Source organism: Echeneis naucrates, chromosome 7 (assembly GCF_900963305.1).
Source record: "Echeneis naucrates chromosome 7, fEcheNa1.1, whole genome shotgun sequence".
In the NCBI taxonomy this organism is placed as follows: domain Eukaryota; kingdom Metazoa; phylum Chordata; class Actinopteri; order Carangiformes; family Echeneidae; genus Echeneis; species Echeneis naucrates.
In genome coordinates, this window is record NC_042517.1 from 16,191,623 (window position 1) to 16,212,946 (window position 21,324).

General features: G+C 42.8%; 1 protein-coding gene across 1 annotated transcript in view; it reads right to left on the bottom strand.

The window, feature by feature from the left end:
• Window positions 1-21,324, bottom strand: part of plxnd1 (plexin D1) — a 56,803-nt gene that overhangs the window by 15,672 nt on the left and 19,807 nt on the right. Inside the window, exons 9-20 of the mRNA XM_029506105.1 lie at window positions 20,584-20,682; window positions 18,979-19,068; window positions 18,589-18,697; window positions 17,372-17,529; window positions 13,849-13,994; window positions 9,101-9,206; window positions 7,608-7,747; window positions 6,968-7,147; window positions 6,557-6,641; window positions 5,888-6,157; window positions 2,654-2,803; window positions 452-566 (exon numbers count right to left, since the gene is read on the bottom strand). Coding sequence (XP_029361965.1) covers window positions 452-566; window positions 2,654-2,803; window positions 5,888-6,157; window positions 6,557-6,641; window positions 6,968-7,147; window positions 7,608-7,747; window positions 9,101-9,206; window positions 13,849-13,994; window positions 17,372-17,529; window positions 18,589-18,697; window positions 18,979-19,068; window positions 20,584-20,682 — 1,648 coding nt within the window. The remainder of the gene's footprint in view (window positions 1-451; window positions 567-2,653; window positions 2,804-5,887; window positions 6,158-6,556; window positions 6,642-6,967; window positions 7,148-7,607; window positions 7,748-9,100; window positions 9,207-13,848; window positions 13,995-17,371; window positions 17,530-18,588; window positions 18,698-18,978; window positions 19,069-20,583; window positions 20,683-21,324) is intronic.

Genomic DNA, 21,324 nt, shown 5'->3' on the forward strand with positions numbered 1-21,324 from the left:
TTCATAAATAGCTCTACATAATATTTTGTAAGTGTGGGAAAAACATGTGCGTATGTGACTGTGAACGTGTAATTATGCGACGGTTTCATTGAAAGTAACGTTTCTGAATGTGAAAATTAAATTTCTGCACAAATGATTTAAACTATGGTTACACAAAGTCTGACAAGAAAACAAAACGGCTTTGCAAGTAGATTCTGAAAATGCTGGGAAATGTGACAAAAAACACACTAGCACCAATTTCCACCCATACACCTGCGCTGCAGTTTGCAGTTGAGACTACACACGGACAGACACACATGAGCACAGAGATGGAGTGCACAGCCAAGTGAGCAGGTCTTTTTTACAGCGAGTAGAGGGATGAAGCAAGAAACTATGATGGCCAAATCCCTTTTAATCTGTATCACATCTGGAGCATCCATCATCAGCTGTTGAGCATGCGTACACGACTTACCCACAGTGCACAGCAGCAGCAGCACACAGCACACCACAATGGATACCACAATGGCCAACTCACTTCCACCAAGCTGGACTTTGGCGATAATGTGACGGAAGTTACCAACTTGTACCTAGAGAGAGAAAGACAGAACTGAAATGAGCTGAAATGAACTTCTACCTCCTGTTCATTCTATTACTCATGCTAGTCGTCTACACATTAAAATTTTGGGTATGATAGGACATGGCAGCAAATGACTCATATCAACTCGAAGCAGTACAAATGAGGGAAAATGAAAAGGGATCGAGAGATCTTCCTAAAAATTGAAGTTGAAGGTAGGGTGATTGTACAACCTGGTTGTCAAATGATGGATGGTCTTGAGCGGAACCCACTGTGGCCGTTGCTCTCAGAAATGCTAAATAATATCATTGTACTGGAATTCTACAATCATGCCCTTATAATATCAAAGCAAATTATGTTTTAGAGGCAGCGAGAGAGAAGCAAACGGAGAAGTATTGGGAAGAGACAGAGTGTACGCTGAGGATTTCTGCACGCAGTGTAATTTTTTGCTTAATGGGAACACAAGTGTCTGCACACAGGCACAACTGCTCTCACTGCACCCTTTTCTCCTGGACACAGGTGCAGTAACACCTGAGAAAATTACTGTGGACACTGTGGATTTTGAAAAATTGTCTCATACTGCAGCTACTGGAGTTGCTCAGTTCAGAGTAGCCCAGATGTGAAAAGAAAAGGACTTTCACTTCTGCCTACTGATTAGTCAGCAGGGTCTCTGTGGTCCCCGCTCACATCCTTCCCCAATCCGAACATACTTCATGAAAAGAAGCCCTAGATGAAAAACCTCGAATCCTCAAACCAAGTCCTTCTTATACTGGTTTTACTCTGAGGGGGAAACTTGCTCACTAGGCTCCTTGATTCTCTTCCTTTTCCCTTGCTGCCGCTTACCAGTCCGGGCATTTGTTTACCCAGACCAGGCAAGAGAAGGCCCTCTTCTCGAGACTGCAACAACCAGACCTAGTGTAATGGAGGGGAAAATGCCATTGTTCCATGTTCCTGTTTCACTTGGAGTACAAAAACACTGCTTCCCTACATCTACTTCTGTAGCTCAACTCTACTTCAGAGCCAAGCACAACACAGGCATGTAAAAATAGATTTGCCACCAAAAGCAACTGAAGGAATACAAATGGCCATAAGCTATGCAACAGCAAAACACGCATGCATTTATTCAAATGTGCCAACACAAAGGATTATATACATACGCTGTGTATTTATGCCCCTGTCAAATGTGCACACAAATCATGCTCATAGCTCAAGTGCAGGCAGCCCACCCATTTCTATTATGGCATCTCATCTGACCCTTGCCCTGGCTTTATGTCTTTCCTAATTGCCTGTGTTTATTCTCAGACATTCTGACAGACCGACGGGGGGTGGGTGGACACTTGAGTTAGCTACAGGTACACAGGAAGAGCTAGAGACATACACACACCGGGAGAAATAAAAGCGTTTTCCTTCTATTTTTGTGTCAAAGTAGGGAAAAGTGTCTGTACAGTACAACACAACTGACAGACAGAGAAACTAACGTATGTTTCTGAGCTATTTCAGCAAACCACTTACAGTTTGGCTCATATTTAAATATAGATGAATGCTTTTCTCCCCATTATAAAGCCCTATCAAAACACAGATGGGAAACGCGAGGAAGAGGAAAGAGTGTTTGCTTTTATCAAAACTGCGCAGAGTTCAGCCATGTCTTGATTAAGACCTTGTATTGTTATGGAGAGGACTCGGAGACAAAATAAAAACACAAGTGAGGAGTGAAATCAGAGTCTGCATGACAGATGATGGTGCCGCCGATGGGGGATGGGGCTGATAGGAGGGTTTAAGGAGATAAAGGGTAAGTGGTAAACATTTTGCTACTCTCTTGTAGCGCTGTGGCACAGAGCGAAGGCTCACCACCCACAGTAAATGCTGATTCATGGTGGCATGCCCAGAGAGTAGAGACCATTCATAATACATACAGAGACACACACAAAAATCACTGTGTTTAGATTAAATCTGTTTGAAAGAACACCACAGATGGTCTGGATTGACAAATTTTGGACTCAAAAATAGATGATATCCTTGAATCATCTGGGTCTAAAGAGTAGTATTTTCAACAAAAGTCTGGGTGTGTTTTGATGCTTCATACAAATGTGTACTTCTTACCGTAACAGGTAGCTCACTCTCATGTGAGCTCAGCAGTCCATTGATAGTGCAGTGAAACAGCTGGTCATTATGGAAGCTGATGTTACAAGGATAAGAGCCAATCATCACCGAATATTCCTCTGGCACCAGCTCCAGATCGCTCGGCCCTTTCTGTGCCAGAAAATGAACAAAAACAGACATCAGCTGGTCAGAGAGAGAGGGAAGAGGGGCCTGCTTTGAACAGGCACGGATAAGATCCAAATAGAACATAGCAGCTTTACCCCATACATATGTGCAGACACATTCACGCACACATATGGACACACACATAGAAACCGTGCTGTGGCGGGCCTGTCACAAAGCTGTCACACAGAGGAAGCCAGCAGGAAGCTCATCCAGTTTGGTCTAGAGTTCAGCTTAAAGCAGCAAACATTCCCTCTGCCTTTCTCACACGGCCAGGGAAGTTTCTACAAACAAACTTGCTGACAGTCATCCCTGCCGCTGCCCAAAATAACATTCTCAGGGCCTTAACAGGAGCCCGTTGGAATAAGCTGCCCGGCCTCCTTTATCACTCTAACTCTGTCCTGTGTTAATCCAAGCTCTGCTTCTTGCTGGCTACTTTAAAGAGCTTGTTTCATTCAAGTCCTCAGTACCTCACTACCTCACGATAGCTCCACAAAGCCTGTTAAAACAACTGCCTTCTAGAGAAACAAAAGACCCTGATCATGTCACTGTGATAGCATCAGAGTTATCAAAGCTTGGACAGTCCAAATCTGAAATAGAAAGCCTGCTAAACTAATTGTGAGCATGGAGTTATGAGTACACAGGAAGGGCTTCATGAAAATAGTATTAAGACCATTTATAGTAGATGCAGCATCCACTGCAGCCCCTTTGATGGAAATTAAATCATGACCCTATGAATGTAAAACATGCTAATATCCATATTTAATTTTTTGTGACAGCATATTAGGCTAAAACTGTCATTGTATAGTCTGTTGACAAAGTGCCTGTATGAAAGGATAGTCATATTATTCCTAAAATGAAATGTATGATTTGTAACAACATATTATTTTTATACAGTTCACCCCCATCCCCAACACAAACACAACACAACTACAAGGCAAGAAGCATGAGCAGAGAGATGGTCATCCAGATTATGAACAAACCAGATTTTACCTTGAGCTGGATTTTCATAACCCTTTACTTGGATGTGTCTGACAGCCGTTTAAAACAGACCAGATTATAGGGTAATAATTTCCCACTTCCACGTTTTCTCTGCCGAATTATGCAGGCTGACCTGTTGTTTTATCTCCAATCTGTCTGACCATACAACTGCTCGTTATTCATATTCGCCTGAATTTATCTTGGTATGTATATAATGTTTTTTTTTTTTACCAAGAGGAACGATGGTTGAAACAACCCTAATAACCCGGTTTATATGAAACTGTAATTTCCCTTGACTATAAGAATGACAAATAAGGAATTGTTGATGTATGTGTGTGTCTGTGTGTGTTTATCCCCTGTGTGCTTCCTTGCTTTGATTGCGCCCTTGGGGCCCTGTCTCGTCCCTACTGCAGGATGCCACCCCCTGGGTCTGTCAACAAATGCTTCCTAACGCAGAAAAAACACATACACAAGCAGACGCACACATATGCATCCAGACATGTAACACAAATAGACGGAAACAAAAACACATGAAAATTACAAAATATGTATGAGCATATTGTAGAATGCGCTGTGCAACCACAGAAAGCAACTCAGCAGTTTCACACTTAAACTTGTTGGACCAAAACAATGAAATCTAAAGGCCAAAACAGAGTGAAGGCAAACAAAACCCACCCACATTCCAGCTCAGGACCTTAATATAGGATCTGGCTCAGTAGCAAGTTTCCCTATTAAACAAACACACATTCTCTCCCCAGTCACCCGCCTTCAGGTCCACCATAAGTGGAATTCACCATCCAAGTGAAAACAGGAAACAACACACAAGTCCCGCATGCAGACAGGCTGAGGCAGTGATTCCTGCAGGGGCCGCATCCCGACACACTCAAAGCGCGGAACGAGGAAGCGGCACTATGTTCATATTTTCCTGTCTGTGCTGTTGGCGTGTCCCTGTCGCACTGTGTCACAGCCGGTAACATTTTAGGGTGATGAATCCAGGCAGACAGGTGCTCAGATCAGCCAGAAAACAGCACCACAGGACCTCCCACTGAGCTGCCATTGCACCCTCCAACCCTGTAAGGCCCCCAACAGAAATCAACACCTTTGATGTGTTTTATGTGAATATGAAGGAAAAAAACATTAAACCCTGTTTGCTGTTCACAGTAGGGGGGACACACACACACACACACACACACACTTTTCAGCAGCGCTGCCTTTGGAGCCAAGGAAAATCCCATCACTTATTCCATGCAGAGTTTGAACGCAGGCTAAGAGCCAGTGTTGTGTGATCTCGCACATTATCCGCAACTTTGCTACTTCGACCCAATTATAAAGACAATCATTGATGTGGTAACATTGGAAGCTAAAAAAACGGACACGGTGAATATTACACTGATAATTTAATGGGCCTAGTTTAGCATGTGGACATTAGCATCAGCTGTGTCTCACAGCTGATCACATGACTGTAGATTCATGCCCCTATTGGATCTTTTAGCACCAAAGAAAATTGACCAACGACGTTTCAAGTTCAATTTAATTCATTACAGACAAACCTTGTTCTGGCGTGTTGCGTCATGAAGGCAAGTCGCGCCAGGGACTACTTCCACCGGCGTGGCGAATGAATACTGCGTCATGCGGCGCTACAGTTAGATCCGCTAAGACAGTTTAATGGCGTTAATCGATGGGTTTGTGATTTTGGACCAGATTTACACCAAATTTCGGCTTTCACCACTTCGCAACAAGTTAATAAAAATGCTGTTTCCACTGCCCAAACTTCAGTAACTGAACTCTGTTCATTCTAGGTTATTTAAAACATTTTCTACTAAAAAGTGTTGAAAGAGGAGAATAGTCCTAGTTTTGAATAATAGCTCATAAAGATCTGATATATGGCATTTGACCCATGTACGAGTGCAAACTATTATTGCACATCTGTCTTTAATTGTATCTGTGTGAAAGTCATATGTGATCAATAAGCAGCTGAAAGTGAAATATGGACAATTTTCTACTGGAGGAAATGTGACAACGAGCCACAGTGTGCAGACCAGCATGTCACTGAAGCATTAATGTGAACTTCCTGTCTGCAGTGCTGCTCACATTGATGATGAGTGTCAGCGGCTCTCCTGGGTGGTGTTTGATCAGCTTCTCCTTGTTGGCGGTGAAGAACTGAGGATCTTCCACATACTCCAATGAGAAGTGACCTTTATGAGGCTCCCCATCCTCTTCCTCTGCGTCGTCCTCAGAGGAGAAAGGGCTGTCCCCTGTGTAGAGGACTCCGTTCAGGAGGAACTGCACAGAGGTTTGCTGGGACTGGCTGGACACTGGGGACAGGCAGGTGATCATGGAGGAGGACAGCACTGCGCACTGCTGCAGGAGGAGAACACAACATTTTGGTAAATAAGATCTCTGGATGGCATATAAAGGGGCTGATAGCAATCTCACATGTTTTCCTTAAATGGAGGCTAATTACCTGCTGGTAAGTTTTGATCTTAGCTTGGACTTAGCTTGGAATTTACCAAAATCTGCCTGAAGGTTTAATAAAAATTACCCACAAAAAACAATGTGGAAAAATGACCAGTTGTGGTTTCTTGGGGGAATAGTTAATGTATTGTCATTTCTTGTTGCAGTATTCCTTTAAGGTTTTCAATCTTCTAGTAGTGTTAAAAATATATGCCTTAATTATTCCATTTATTTTCTATATTTGCGTATCTGGCGTAGCGTGTATTACACGGAAAACAAAGAAAGCAAATGTAGCTGATTACTCACTGTTTGTCCAATCCCAAGCACCTGCATGGTGACACTCTGCACTAGATCGAATCCCTGCCCTGTAACTGTGATGGTCCTGCCACCACTGTGTCACACACAGCACACACAACACACAGAAACACGTACAACCACATGCACAAACAGAGAGTCACATCTCAGCCATGACAAAAATGTATCAAATTCCTATCAGTATGCAGATACTGCGGGACACTGCACCAATATAAAAGAGACACAGGGGCCAGTCTAATAATGCAGAGCAGTTCCGCGGGTGTGAAAAACTGCACACATGTCACCGAAAACACACTGTTTCTCAGACTCTGCTATTTACAACCCAATATGGAGAAGATGATACACAAGCCCCTGATGTTTGAGGCATTATGGTAACTCCTGTGTGTGCTGGCGTCTACCTACCTGAGGTAGCTCTTTTTGGGGTGAATGTTGCTGATGATGGGATTCTTCTCATAGGTGTATGTGGCACTAAGTTCCGCGCTTTGGCAGGGAAGATTTTCAAACTCCACGCACACTGTCACTGAGTCAGTGTGTACCTCCGAGGCCTGAGGCATGGTGCATTCAATGGTTTCATCTGTTTTCCTAAAAGAAAGATGAGAAAACACTGTAACCAACATGTCTTGAAATGTTTGCAGTGTTTTTCATTTAGAATCTTAAATTATGCTCATTGCAAATTTGCGGAATTCTAAAGGATTACTGTGGACACTTAATGCAGCGATAGAAGTAGAGCTGCTGACTTGACTGTATAAACTTGACACACATGTTTGACTCAAAAAAGAGAACTCGAGAGTTGTGATTGACTTTGCTTTCAATTCGCAAATTGTGAACAGATGCAGCATAACAAACTGGCACCATTTACATATCAAATCATGTTATTAAACTTTATACTTTATACTTTGACAGCAAGTAGCGTGAAAACACTATTAAAACTTGTCTTTGTAATTTGAAATGTATGAAATCCTGCCACTTTAGACTAGCCTGAGATTTGCATGACGTGAAAGGGACTGGATGCACGAAGGGAGTTAAAAGGAATGGTACTCACTCTGTGATGATGCATTCCTGCGTGCTGTTGACCCTGACTCTGACCTGAGAACCAATGTCCAGGTGTTCGCCAATGATTGTCACTCGTGTTCCTCCAGCACGAGAGCCCTTCTTCGGATCCATGGACAGCAGCTTTGGGACCTGAATACAGAGTAGAGAAAGAGAATCATATGATCAAAAAGCCATCACATTCATCACTAGATATATGACAGCTTCTGTCACTGCGAAAGACAGACTCAGTTAGACTGTTTTATGCTCTGCGATGCTCCTCTTGACACCGAATAAAATCTTCCCTTCCTTTGAGGTTCAGATAGCTCATCTATACTGATCAGCTCGGACAGCTGCTGACTACAACAGTAAATTAGTGAAGAACTGTGAAGACAGCCCATGCTGCACTATGCTATATTGGTACTGAAGCCAACAGGCCTTTGGGCCCAAGCTTGCAGGACAGCTATACTGCAGGTAAGAAGCAGTAATGTTCAAGCATCCATACATTAAAAAGTGCAAGCATAGTCGTCTATGCACATGCCAAGGCATATATAGGACACACAGAGATACAGTGAGATTCCTCGGGTGAAGATGAATAGCCTTGTCCAGCTCTGCAGCAACTAGCATCAGCATTCCCCCTTTTTGCATACTTTCTATCCCCGCCATGAACCTCACCTCAAGGGAAACCTCTTATCCTCACTGACAGGATTCACTTCCTCAGCATGCACAGATGGAGGAGACCTATTGTGTGTTTGTGTGTCAGAGTGGGCGTTAAGGAGGCAGATGTTTCCGTCTAAAGGTCTGAGGAAGGAGAAGCAGTGCAGGCACATATCCTGTCTCCAAATCTGTTTTCCCTTTCTCCCACATCTTCCCCTCAAAACCTCTCTCACACTGAACATCTCAGGGTTGGACAAGGAAGCCCAAGAGGAGTTCCCATAACAGTGCAACCTAATGTTTATTGTTCTATATTTCGCTCATGGTTGAATGTAAAGAAGGGCTTCCAGATTGCAGTAATGTCTCAGTGGAATGTATGTTAGAAGCCACTCAAACAAAAATGAAAACTTTTCCATCACAGAATTATGGAAAAGTCTAAACATGAAGAAATAAGAGCTTACACGGGTATTTCCACTGGCTAAATAGTCTTAATCCAATGGGAGACCGCGTGGGTCGAGGTCAATTAACACAATGCTGGCTAACTCGCTGGGACCGGTGATGAATTCAGAGCAATGGGACATTCCAACAATCATCATATTTGTTTTTGCTGGCAGCGAAAACATAATGACAATGGTTCTTAGTTGCAGTTCACATCAATGTTTGAGGATTCCCACACATTTGCATTCTTCTGAATCATAAAACGCATCTGTTAACAGTCAACTGACACACATGGGAAGGCTGTCCCAAAGGGGAATGTGGAAAAAGAGTGTGTAGAAGAAGAATGTGGAGGCGGGGACAGAAAGAACCGAAAGCAAAGATCAGTAGAGGGGTGGATGTCTGGAGAATACTCACTAAGTATGAGAAGCTCTCCTTTGATGTCCCCACTCCACTCTGATCCACATCCACTTGGACAATATCTGTTCTGGCATGAGTGGACCTCCCAGTGACACAAACCAGCCTGGGGAATTAAAAAAAAAAAAAAAAAAAGTGAATGCCTTGTTCGCAGCATGATAAGACACTGGCCAATAAAAAGATGAAACAATGGCAGTGGGGGGAAGAAAGACTCAAACTGCAACTTATAATTTTAATAAAGAGGAATTCCTGAATTCAAATTGCGAGTGAGCAGAACAAATATAAAACAAAGAAGGAGATCTTCATGGTGACTGCTAAACAAAGACACATAATTAAACTTGGATAGTGGCAGTTATGAACAAATTCATCAAACCATATTGCATTTACATATGCAATCCAATAAAGCCTCGAGATATCAGATATTAGGAGATGTAAAGTTCAAAGCTCCTCAGACCAGATGTGTCTAACCACAAAGGAGATTAAGGGGCTGCTGAGGCTTGTTCTCTTGCCTCCTGGCTGTGATTAAGCCGTGTGTCATCAGTGTATGCTCTACAGGGATGTCTCATATTAATGACACAGTGGTGCACCACGGCACAGGGCTCTACTGTTCTGGGGCCTCGCTGGGATTAATGTACTCAGCGGGAACACACGCATGCACACACAAACTTTATCACCTCAAGTGATCCCCACGTCCAGCTTGACACCCTGTCGGTTCATTTAGTCAGGTGGTGCTGCAGTGGTTGTACTTTTTCAGCTATTGATTGACAGAAGGAGCATTTACATAAGCAGAGGATCTGTGTTTTATGTAGGAGGAGCTGGCAGGACATACAGTGAAATGAGCCTGGGCTGGACACATTTGGGCTTGGCTGGGGTCAGACTGAGACTCGGGAGAGAGCTGTATTTGAAGATGCTCTTGGATGTCAGGCCTCATTCCAGACAGGCTGACACACACACAGATATATATATATATATATATATACACACACACAGGCACACTATAGTATCCATGATAACTATGAACCCAAGCCACTGATGAATTTACCCCAGTTAAACGACAGAAGCTGTATATGTATATATATATATATATGTTGTTATATTCAGATTACAGTCCTGTCAGTTATGAGTCACGAGAGCAGACATGCACCTGTTTGAAGAAAATGCATCATTGTACATGCTCTGATTTAGGGATAAAAAAACACCAAATAAAATGAAACATGACTGTTCGCAGATTCAAGCCTGAGGGAAATAAAAGAAACTGAAGCCTGAGTGACGGTAAACCTTTAGTGTTGCCTCAGGCTCTAACTGGATTCAGGCTGAGAATCAATCAATTGGTTCTAAAAGTACGAAAGCATACTATACGATCTGTTACTGAACCAAAGTACTGAAGATTATTCTGTGGAAAAACCAAATGAAACGACCAAAATAAAATTTCTATTTAACAGTCAATTAATGTATATGAAAGCCTGTAGCAGAGTTCATCGAAGAAAACTTTTTGATACCACATAGGTAACACCTGTCTCACAACTATTCAATCATTCATGCATCTTCTAACACTTATCCGTTTACGGGTCACGGGGAGCGCTGGGGCCAATCTGGACAGGTCGCCAGTCCATCGCAGGGCCAACACAGAGACAGACAGAGACAAACAACCACTCACCCTCGCACTCAGACCTACGGATAATTTAGAGTCACCGGTTAACCCAAACCTGATGCCTTTGGACGGTGGGAGGAAACCGGAGTACCCGGAGGAAACCCACGCAAGTCACAATTACCCCAGCCAAAATATGAAGGCACAACGAAGAACCAGTAGAGACAATTATTAAATACATTTTTTCAATACTCCCCAACAGCGCAATGATATAATCTATTAAATGAACTTGGCCTTTAGCTGCACAAGTGTCAGAGAATGGTTAGATTGACAAATTAGGTTATGGCGCTGACTTAAACACCACAAAAGAGGATTGTAGCGCCTCCTGTGCACACATTCCACTGTCTTAAGAATTTTAATGGCACTTTCTAGGTGTGTGGTGTCTCATGACAGACTGCAAACACATACAACATACACATATTTTTTGTGTGTGTGTGTTTGGATATTTTATGCCTTCAAAGTCCATTTTTGAGGAAGTTGAATTGATTGTTTTTTTAAGCCCTGGTGCGTGTATGTGTGTGTGATCCCAGTCAAAGGACAAGCAGAGTCCCAGCAGGAACAGACAGCGCCTGAGCTGACCCCTGATCCACATTCCAGCACAGCCCCACTGTGGAGATATTATGGATTTCAGAGGGCAGTGTTTTGGCTAGAATTGATATGTCTGGGATCATTTCCCTTGGGTGGATGATGAGTATCATCAACAATAAACTGTTGTGTGTTTGTGTGTTTGGATGTGATTGTTGTCTGGTCTCTGCTAAATGGACAGTGCGAAAGCCACTCAAGGATCATATTAAAATGATACGGAGGGCAGTATGGGGGATGTGAGCCAAAAATCCAGAGAAGTACTCCAGTAAATGAGGTGTGCCCAGACCGACTGCACCATTAATTAAAATGTTGACACAGAGTGAGTGGAGCGCCGTGTCTCTGGCACTGCACATTTTCCTTTTGGCATGCAGATGTGAACTTTCACCCCTCAGCACACGAGCAGACACCTGTCTCAACAGCCTTGGAAAATGAGGTCACATGAGCATGGGAGAGAGTATGTGCGTGTGTGTGTGTCTGGCATTTCTTCAAGAGCCAGTTTGAATTTATATTTTATGAATGTGGATGTTTTTGTGAATTTTTTTTTTAGTTTTTTTCACTCAATCCTTTAATGCATAATGAGATTATTTTAAACCTAATTTCCAGAACATTAATGATTAAATGTTAAGGTTGAATGTAAAGGGTTCAGCATAATAGGATCAAATATAATCAAATCATCCAAGAAGGGCCCCACAAGGATAGCGGAATGATGTGTTTGTGCATGTGTGTGGGTGTAAGTCAGATGTGATGACACTGTCAGATGCACTGACGTGTTGTGATTTGTCAGTGCCACTTCCAGCAAAGATATGCTTTGCTGACATAACAACTAGCCTCAAGAGCCAATGAAGAATGACGACAAAAGATGAGATCACCTCTGGAATGAAATATGATTTGCTGTTTTCAGCATGGGCAAGTTGGCAGCATAGTGGTTAGCGCTGTTGCCCCGCAATTAGGAGGTCACAGGTTTGGTTCCCAGGCCTGCGGCCTTTCTGTGCAGTTTGCATGTTCTCCCCATGTTTGCGTGGGCTTCTTCCAGGCACTCCGGTTTCTTCCCGGAGTCTTCAGACAGTCAAGTTTGGGTTAACTGGTGACTTTTTGAAATTGTCCGTCGGTCTGAGTGTGAGTGGTTGTTTGTCTCTGTCTGTCTCTGTGTGTTGGCCCTGTGATGGACTGGGGGCCTGTCCAGGGTGACCCCGCCCTCACCCAGTGTGAGCTGGGATTGCTCCAGCACCCCCTGTGACCCATAAACGGATAAGCGATAGAAAATGAATGAATGAATGTTTTCGGCATGTGCAGTTTCATGGGAATGTGTCAGATAGCTGGAGTGACGGGTAAGACCCAAAGGTCGCCCTCCAACCGGTCTTTATACAATGATTGGCTTCAGTGGAGCAAAACCAGATAAACAGTTCCATTCACAAAATATTACGATGTTTGGAAGTTTGAATGTGATTGTAGTTACTGACTTCCATCGAGCACTGCCAGTGTCAAAGCTGGGCCCTGCTGTCGCCATGGTGACAGTGTGATGGTCCCTGAGCTTCGAAGGGACACCAATGGAGAAGTGTGTGAGAAGTGTGCTGCATAATAATATTTGCGAAAATTAGCCTCATGAATACATGAAAACTAAACCACGCCAGGAAAGACTCTATTTTCAAGACTGGTGGATGTATGAGAGGTGGATTCCACTTATAAGCTACGTTGATGATTTGCGAGAGGAAGGAAAGTTATTTATAGGAAGGTGGTTTATCTGGCCATTTTCTTTGACTAAAAGCTTGTCAGTTACACACTGAACAGGATTATTGGTTCACAGTTGGCTTAGTTTACTGAGAGTTAAGTTTGAAAAACTGTGATCTTTTTCGCTGCTCCCTGTAAAACCAAAAGAGGTTTCATCCTAATTTTATATATTAAAACTCGCATGCAGTTCTGTGGGTAAACATACTTTAACATCTGTGTTAGAAATTCAGTTGTCCATCCAAGACTTTTTTTTTTTTTTTTTTTTAACCAATAAGCTTTTTCATGCTTTTCCTGTCCTGTTAGTCCATCTACTGCGGGACAGCTCACTCCCATTAATGCAATAAGTCACGTAGCTCTCACTGTGCTGTCTGAGCTGAGCTCTACTTTCCATGGCTCAGGTCTGGTTTCACACTGTGTTCATGGCTGTGATGAACTGCACATGTCAGGACTTCTTTAGTGTTTATTAACTGTGACAAATCTTTCATTCACTTTCACTGACAGTCTCAGTCTCTTCCTGCTGTCCACCTGAACACTCACCTGCCTGAAAGCATGTCTGATTACTATGACAACAGGTCTTTGTTAGCTACCGTCTAATCCTGGCAGCAGCATAACTGCATATCTTAACAAGGTTTTAAATATAAATGACATTGATGTATAGGAAAAGCTTTCATTTCTCTAATCTTGACAATATAGAAAAGAAAAAAGGTGTCTGCACTTTTTGCTGTGCTTCTGTAAACACTGACGACGACCTGAGAATCATAATTCAGCTGTATGCTGTAATACTTACTCTACAGAGACAGTGTAGCGCTCAGGCAGAAGAATACATGGCACATCTCCAATAAAGACCTTCACTGCTCCAGCCCTGCGGCCCAGGTTTCTACCCTCCACTGTCAGCAGGGTGCCTCCCTCCACTGGACCCCTGGAGGGTGAAATCTGACAAAGACAGAGTGAAGTCATGAGCAGGCAGAAAGAAAGGACTGTGAACACCCTGTAATGTGCGCAATAAATTAGAGCTCAAAAGTAGATTGCATCCTTTAAAACACCCTACAGATGGTGGTTGATGACACACATGACAGAGAATTGAGACAATGGAGACGCTGTCTCTAATGCTGACACTCCATGTCAGCGTCAGACAGATAAGGATAAGTGTAAGTATTCTTCTGCTAAAGACTGAGATCTAATTAAATAGACACTCGGTTTAGGTACACACACACACACACACACACACACACACACAGACAGACACAAAGCAGACTCTTAACTGTGCCAGTCTGAGACTCTTCAGCCCCTAATCCTCTATAGCACATGCAAATAAAGAGCAGCCTAAGAGCCCCTTCACATCCCACAAGAGATAGAGAGTGAGAGAGTTGGGCCTGGAGAGGCAAGGTGGAGAGCACAGCAGAAAGGTGGATGAGTGGGAAAGCAATTTAGGGAACTGAGTGTCGAGAGCAGGGTGAACGCTGATGGTGGCAGTAAGAGAGCAAGGCCTCAGTATTATAATAGGATTAATTGAGTCCTTTTTCCCTTTCATCTGTTTTCATCTGTCTGCTCTGTCAAATTCCTTAGTCCCATTGCAGTTGTTGTTGTTAAGAGGCATACTCTCACGCGCCATTTCAGCCCCTGCCTTTGGTCTCTTAACTTTCCATTCAGTCATGACGGGAAGAAAAGAGAGGACTGTCACCTCTCCAGCTCAACATGGAAACATAGCTCTAGAGATAGCATCTCAGAAGCAATCTACCATCATCTTGCCACTGTTCCATAGCCAGCCCAGCAGAGTGCATGTTTTTCTGGATGACCCCCCTGGCTGAGCTGAGGTCACCGTGACCCGTCTGAGTTATTAGCCTGGCTCCAGCTCTATCAGAAATTGAGCTTAAGAATGAAAACAGCATTTCTGTTTCGTCTAGGTGACAGGCTCTGCATCAAGATAATTGGAAGCCCAAAAGAGTGACAGCACAGATAAATAAACCATATATATATATATATATTTCCCAGCTTAAAATGGAGACATTACTTTTAATATTGTGTGAAAACAAACTGTTGCAGACCCACCCTTTACTTACAGTATTTCTGTGAGATCTACACCACAGGAAATGATGTAAATGTTTTTGTGGTTAAGCTTTTGGATATCATGTGTGACCACCCCGTACCCACTTAACACCACGTATATAGCAATATACGCCCATTAACAAAAACATCCCCACATTCTTTCATGCACATGCTCAAACAGCCTATAAATGCTTGTGTGAGCATGTAGACAAACAGAATGGCAGAGCAACACAGAAGTGTACCCACCCTCTCCACAGAGCTCAGCAGAAACCTGAGTTATTTATTATCACTATGCCTCTTATAGCACTTTCTGTGTCTCTATGGTGCCATAGAGCATTGACATCAACATCAGCTGGCATGCTGTTCATTTACACCTCTTGCAAGTCTGAGAGTCATGATTTACAGCACTAACTCTGCCAGGCACACAGGGAGATCCCCCAGTGTGCATGTGTCTTTGCAAAAACCTCCACAAGGAGCTATTAAATATTTGTATTCAAATACATTATTCTCAGATACGTAACACGCACCAGATAAACTGCCTATGTGATAAAATCCATATGTTGCCTTTTCTTTTCGTTCTAATCAGATCACTTTGAGGTCCGAGCTTTCATCATCCCCTCCTCATTTTAGTTCCCTTGCATCACACTAATCATGGAGGACATATGCACCAAAAACAGGATAAAGCTTCTCACTATACTGTACTTCTCAACCCCTTCTCTGTCCAAATAGCTCTGCATCCCAAACCATTTGTGTCTCACCCAAATGCCTCTGTTCTACTTTCATAATAAACTGTCCCTAGCAGTTTCTTTTTTCTTTTTTATTTTTGGGGAGAGGGGGGGGGGTGTTGTTGAAGCACCTTTAATCATTGCAATCATTGATAGAGACCGTATGTGACAGCAGAGAAAAAAAACACAAAACAAACAAAGAAAAAAAATTGTTTCATCATCTAAGCTGTACACACCAGTTCCATATAACAAAGAACTGCTGCTGGGGGATGTGTGTGTGTAAATGTTTAGGGTTGTGTGAATCTTTTCCTCCATAAGCCGGAGTGCTAAGGCTCTAACCCCTGTGGATTCTCTGGGAAAACATGGCTGCCAAAGTATTGCATCACACCCTCCACAGAACCACAACCCCTGCCTCCTTTCTGCAACCCGCTCTCCTGAGAGAACTAGTGGGAGTCTGTGTTTGTCTGTATGTGTGTGTGTGTGTGTGTGCGTGTGTGTGTGCGTTGGAGAGCACACATGAGAGAGAGAGAGAGAGAGAAAAAGGGAGAGGGAAAGCGAATCGCAACAATAGTCTACCCACGCATACGGCATTTCGGCCGAGCTAACTTCAGTCACGTAAGAAGTCCACATAAGTTAGACTCTCACACCCTCACAGAGCATCCTGTTAGTCACAGTATGCTGACAGCTACAAAGAATGAGGGATAATCATGAATGCTTCAATATGGCCTATTTGTGTAACAGATTGTGTGTGTGTGTGTGTGTGTGTGTGTGTGTGTGTCCGTCTGCTTTGTTCTGCTTGCTTATTCTCTTGGGCTGACCAGGTTTTATCTACAGGAAGTTGAGGCCAACTGGGTCTCATGTGAGCCATGCTTCCCATGACTGCCTACCTTGGCTGCACTGGTGTAAAGTTCCTTAACAGCAGAAAAGCCTTGGATGACAATCTCCCATTACAATTTGACAAACAGATAACTATGATTAAACAAATGACTTCCATAAACAGTGTTGAAGAAAGGCCCTGCCGGTGAACGTGATGGCCATTTTGACATGACTGCGGTCAGCTCCTTGATTTCTATTACCATTGTGGTTTTGCTCTTATTGTGGTCACATATCTAAAACCCCCCTTATGTTTATTATTGGCTTTGTTTTAGTTTCTGTGGTTTTCTACACAAAGGGTCGAATAGATTTAATACTCCATTCCAAAGAGTTTACACATATACTGTAGTTTGGCAGGGCAGAAGGTGTTTCCCATGCCATCCTGAGTGATTGCAGCTCAACTTGGCTGTGTCCCCAGAGGCCTACAGCTAAGTGAGTGTTAGTGTTATTACTGAGTTGACTGTTTTAATGAGACTGTATGCAAACATTCCCTCAGCAGCTGACACAGGAGAGACAGGGCTTGAGGGCACGCTGTGTGGGTGACCCCATGATTTACCTTTTTACAGCTTGCAAACAGAGTCAGGAGGTCACTGCAAGGAGGTTGGGATGGGGCTGAGGGGCATATAACCATTGTCCACAATCCGCATGTGTAGCATCTGATCTTACCTTGTTGATCTCAGGAGCTGGACATTGATCCCTGATTAGCTGGCAGTCATCACGTGGCCTACAGCTGTTGTCACACCAGCCACAAAGGTGTCCCTGATCTTCCCGACCCCAACACTGGGAACAGTCTGAACTACCCACTCCGCAGTTGTACACCTCCACTAGACGTAAGGATAGCGAGGCAAATCATTATTATGACGCAACATTATTGAATAATGCTTGCCCTAATTTATTAAGTTAATATATTTTAGCCTTGTAAGATTATTTTATCCCTAAAATGAATCATGGGAGCGGCAGGCTTTAAATAAACAACATAAGTATTTGAAGGATGTTTTCAAGATGATATATTCGTGGCCAGAAAATCAACCACAAAAAAGAGAGCTAGTGAAAAGAACAAAGCCACGAGAAACAGATGATTACATTCCTGTTCCAATGTGCCTCCCAGTGAGAAGTCCCATTTGTATCACTGTGTGTGCAGTTGTGCGCATGTTACAAGTATCTGTGACCCTGCGTGTGTGTGATAAAGTGCATGTTGTTTTTGGAAATGTGATGATGCTGCATGTTATGAAGCAGCCATCATGTTCATTAACAGAGTGTCTGGCAGAAGCCCAGGGCCATTGTTCATATGGGAGACACATGGGCAGTGAACAGCACATCTGGGACAGGGACAGGGACAGGCAAGGGCTGGCTTGTAATGGCACTGCAGACAACATGCCAAGCACGCCACTTTTTTTTTTTATCATATCCCTGATCTCATATAGCTTAAACTCTATTTGCAACAACACATGTGGACATAGCTCATAAGAGGCATTGATAACTTCTCAAATTGCAGCTCCCTATGTTCTATAATTATTATGTGTAATTAGATGGCTGTAGCATATGATATTATGCCAAATTACTAGTTGCTAGCAAATTATGTGTTGTTATACACAAACTATTATTATTGCAAGTGAAAGACAGTCTAAGCATTTCTGTATTTTTCTCCAGGTTTAATCAAATCTCATCAAAAAACATCCAATGTGCAGGTGAAAAGTATTCTGAGAGCTGCAGTGGCAGCTATATCAGATTTTGTCTTGTTTTTTGAGGCCATCTAATTACATTGCAAATACCAGAGAGCTGAGAAAACAGCTCAAGCGTAGCAAATGGCAATTGTATTTTTTAATCTGTTTTCTTTTTTTTTCCCCCCACATCTACAAAAAACCATTAGTGGAATGTTTTACCTTTCATGGGCTGCGGGCTGTCGACAAATATATCCCTCCTACGTCCATTAAAGCCTTGTCTCTTCCTCAGGTTGAGGTGGTAAACCTGACTCCTCTGATTAGTGGAAAGCTACATGGACATGAAAGTAGGTGTTACACAGTTAGTGTGCGCATTGAGTCTAATTTTGCCTCCAACTCTTGGTTCTCTTGATAATAATGGATTGTAATTGAGATTATAAAAAGGGCTTTGAAAATTATTGTCTTAAATATGGCTTAGAAACACAATAAAACTGACAACAAGCAACAAACTAAACCAGCAACTGCACCGTAACAGCGATCTGAACAGATCTTTAATCACCCATGGAAAACTGGCTCACTGGTTATTTTTGGTAGGTCATTGTCTATACTTACTGTCACTTCACTGCATTTGACAGCTGAACTGTTCAGCCATGTGGCCTCATACCGCTGCTCTGTCCCAAAGTCACACTCCAGCTCCTCCCCCTGTCAGGCAAAAAACATCATGCAGCATTTCAACTGTAAAAATCAGGTTAACCGTGTTATTATGATGTTCTCAGAAAGATATAATCACAGGTTTAGAAAGCTAGACACAGGTTTTTGTTTTTTTTTTTTCGCGAAGAAATGCTCTTTGAAACTCATCTGGTTACAACTGACAAGCCAAAAAGTAACAGGAAACTGGAATAACCCACAATAATTGTCCCTGCCAAAAAAAAAAAAAAAAAAAAGAGGCAATCATTTCAAAATTCATATTCATAAACATCTGGTCTCCCATACCTCGGCAACTCATTTGGGAACCAGAGTAATGAATATAAATGTATTCTTTATAAACTGAGTGACTTGAATTGAAGCGAGAAAATGGATGTCAAGTGAAGCTAATATAGGTGAAGGCAGTAGAGGATAAGTGTCTAAAGTGGGGGAAACCATATGTCTGTGAATCCAGCCAGTTGAAATTGGCTTTCTTTGATCACCCTCTCCAGGACTTTGGTAGTTCTCTGTGCTTTTTGACACCAGAGAACCTTGATTTTTTTTTTTTTTTTTTGTTGCATCTGGCAGATATTTATTTATTTTTCCCAGGGAAATACCGCACAATGTTCCCCGTTCTTACGTGCAGTCTGAAAACAGATAGACACTGCAGGGCAAACTTGCAAGAGTCTGCGTTTTTGTTTTTTTGTTTTTTATTTCAAAACCAAATCGAACCACAAATTCCACTAGTTGCAAGGGATGGCAACAATGACTGACACCACTTTTCCAGCTCTGTTGACTTGCTGACAAGCTAAACATTATTTAAATTACATCAGCTTGTAGCCACTTTCATAATAAAGAGTCCTATGAACAGCCAGCGACGCCAGGCCTTTGTGTTATATGTATGAGTTTGCATGTGACTCAGTGTCTGTCACCATAGCAACACACCAGGAGAGAGCTTGAAAGGCCTGCCAGGGACGGGCATGTGTGACTGACCACACCTGGCAACAAGTCAGCACTGGAATTTTTAGAGGATCCCAGTTGTGTCCTTATCAGTGATGCAAGATCAGCGTCTGACTCACTCAGCGTGGATAAAGGATGAGAAAAGGAGTTTAAGAAACTCGCCTAGGAGGACTTGCTGAATTTAAAATGAACAGAAGCAAATAAAGCTCCTGCAGTGTGTGCTTCCTCCAAGTGATTGCACATTGTACACTGTGCTGACGAAGAAACAACTCAGCTTGACACATTGAGATACCAGAGCCGCGGCAAGTCAAGACAGCTGAGCAAAGAGCAGCATAAGCATAAAGATACCTTCTCATTTCTCATTTGCATCTCTGTCTAACAACATGGAGATCGCCCATACTTAAATTTTTGCCTGTTCAGTGACCCAAATCACAGCACACAAATGTCCATCTGTGTTTAACTCAGTGTGAAGCGAACACACCATATGTTTCAGTTTTATTCCAATCATTTTCACAACATGCAATTTGGACAAAATCCAAGTCCAGCTCTATAGCTGGAGGTTGTCTGCCGTACCTCCTTGATGTTGCTCAGGGATAAGATGAAATCCTGGGCCATTTCTGTCGGCATTGGAGGAACCTCGGAGGCAACCAGGCTGGGACAGGAAGCTGCATTCTGTGATGAGGTGGGATGTAGGGGCAGGAAGTGACATACAGTAGTTAGAGAAAACAATGGCTCCCCTGCACACATCCGCAACCCAAAATACCTGTCCTGTTTATCTAGAGGAGGAGGAAATGAGAGGGTGAAGTCTCACTCGGAGGGAAATAACAATAGCTTCAAATAGAGGGACGATGAGAGATTAGAAAAACAAACCCACCGGACACTGTGATGGGCTCAGCTGAACAGGAAAAGCACCCCCTATCTTCTGCTTATGACCTACATTCCAATCACCTAATCAAGCTTTTTATGTTTAAGAACCTACATTTGAAATCACTGAAAGTGACTAAAAAAGAAAAAGCCTCCCGTGCTTTGGAGTGACTGTCCTTGTGTATCTTGGGATCTGAAACAGCATGCCTGACTAAGATTGATTGCGTTTGCTGAAAAAAAAAAAAAGAAGATAACTTTATTAGGCTGCTACAGCTGCTTAACGAAAAGCCCTCCATCTCTTTTCAGTATGTCTTGTGACATGAAGCGGCGCTTTAAACGCTCATGTCAGTAAAACCATTAACAAAGTGAAAAAGAGCAGTTGACTAGCAGCTGACCAGATGACTTAGAGTTAAAGCATTTCCCCCCTAAATGGAACCAGTGGTGTGATTG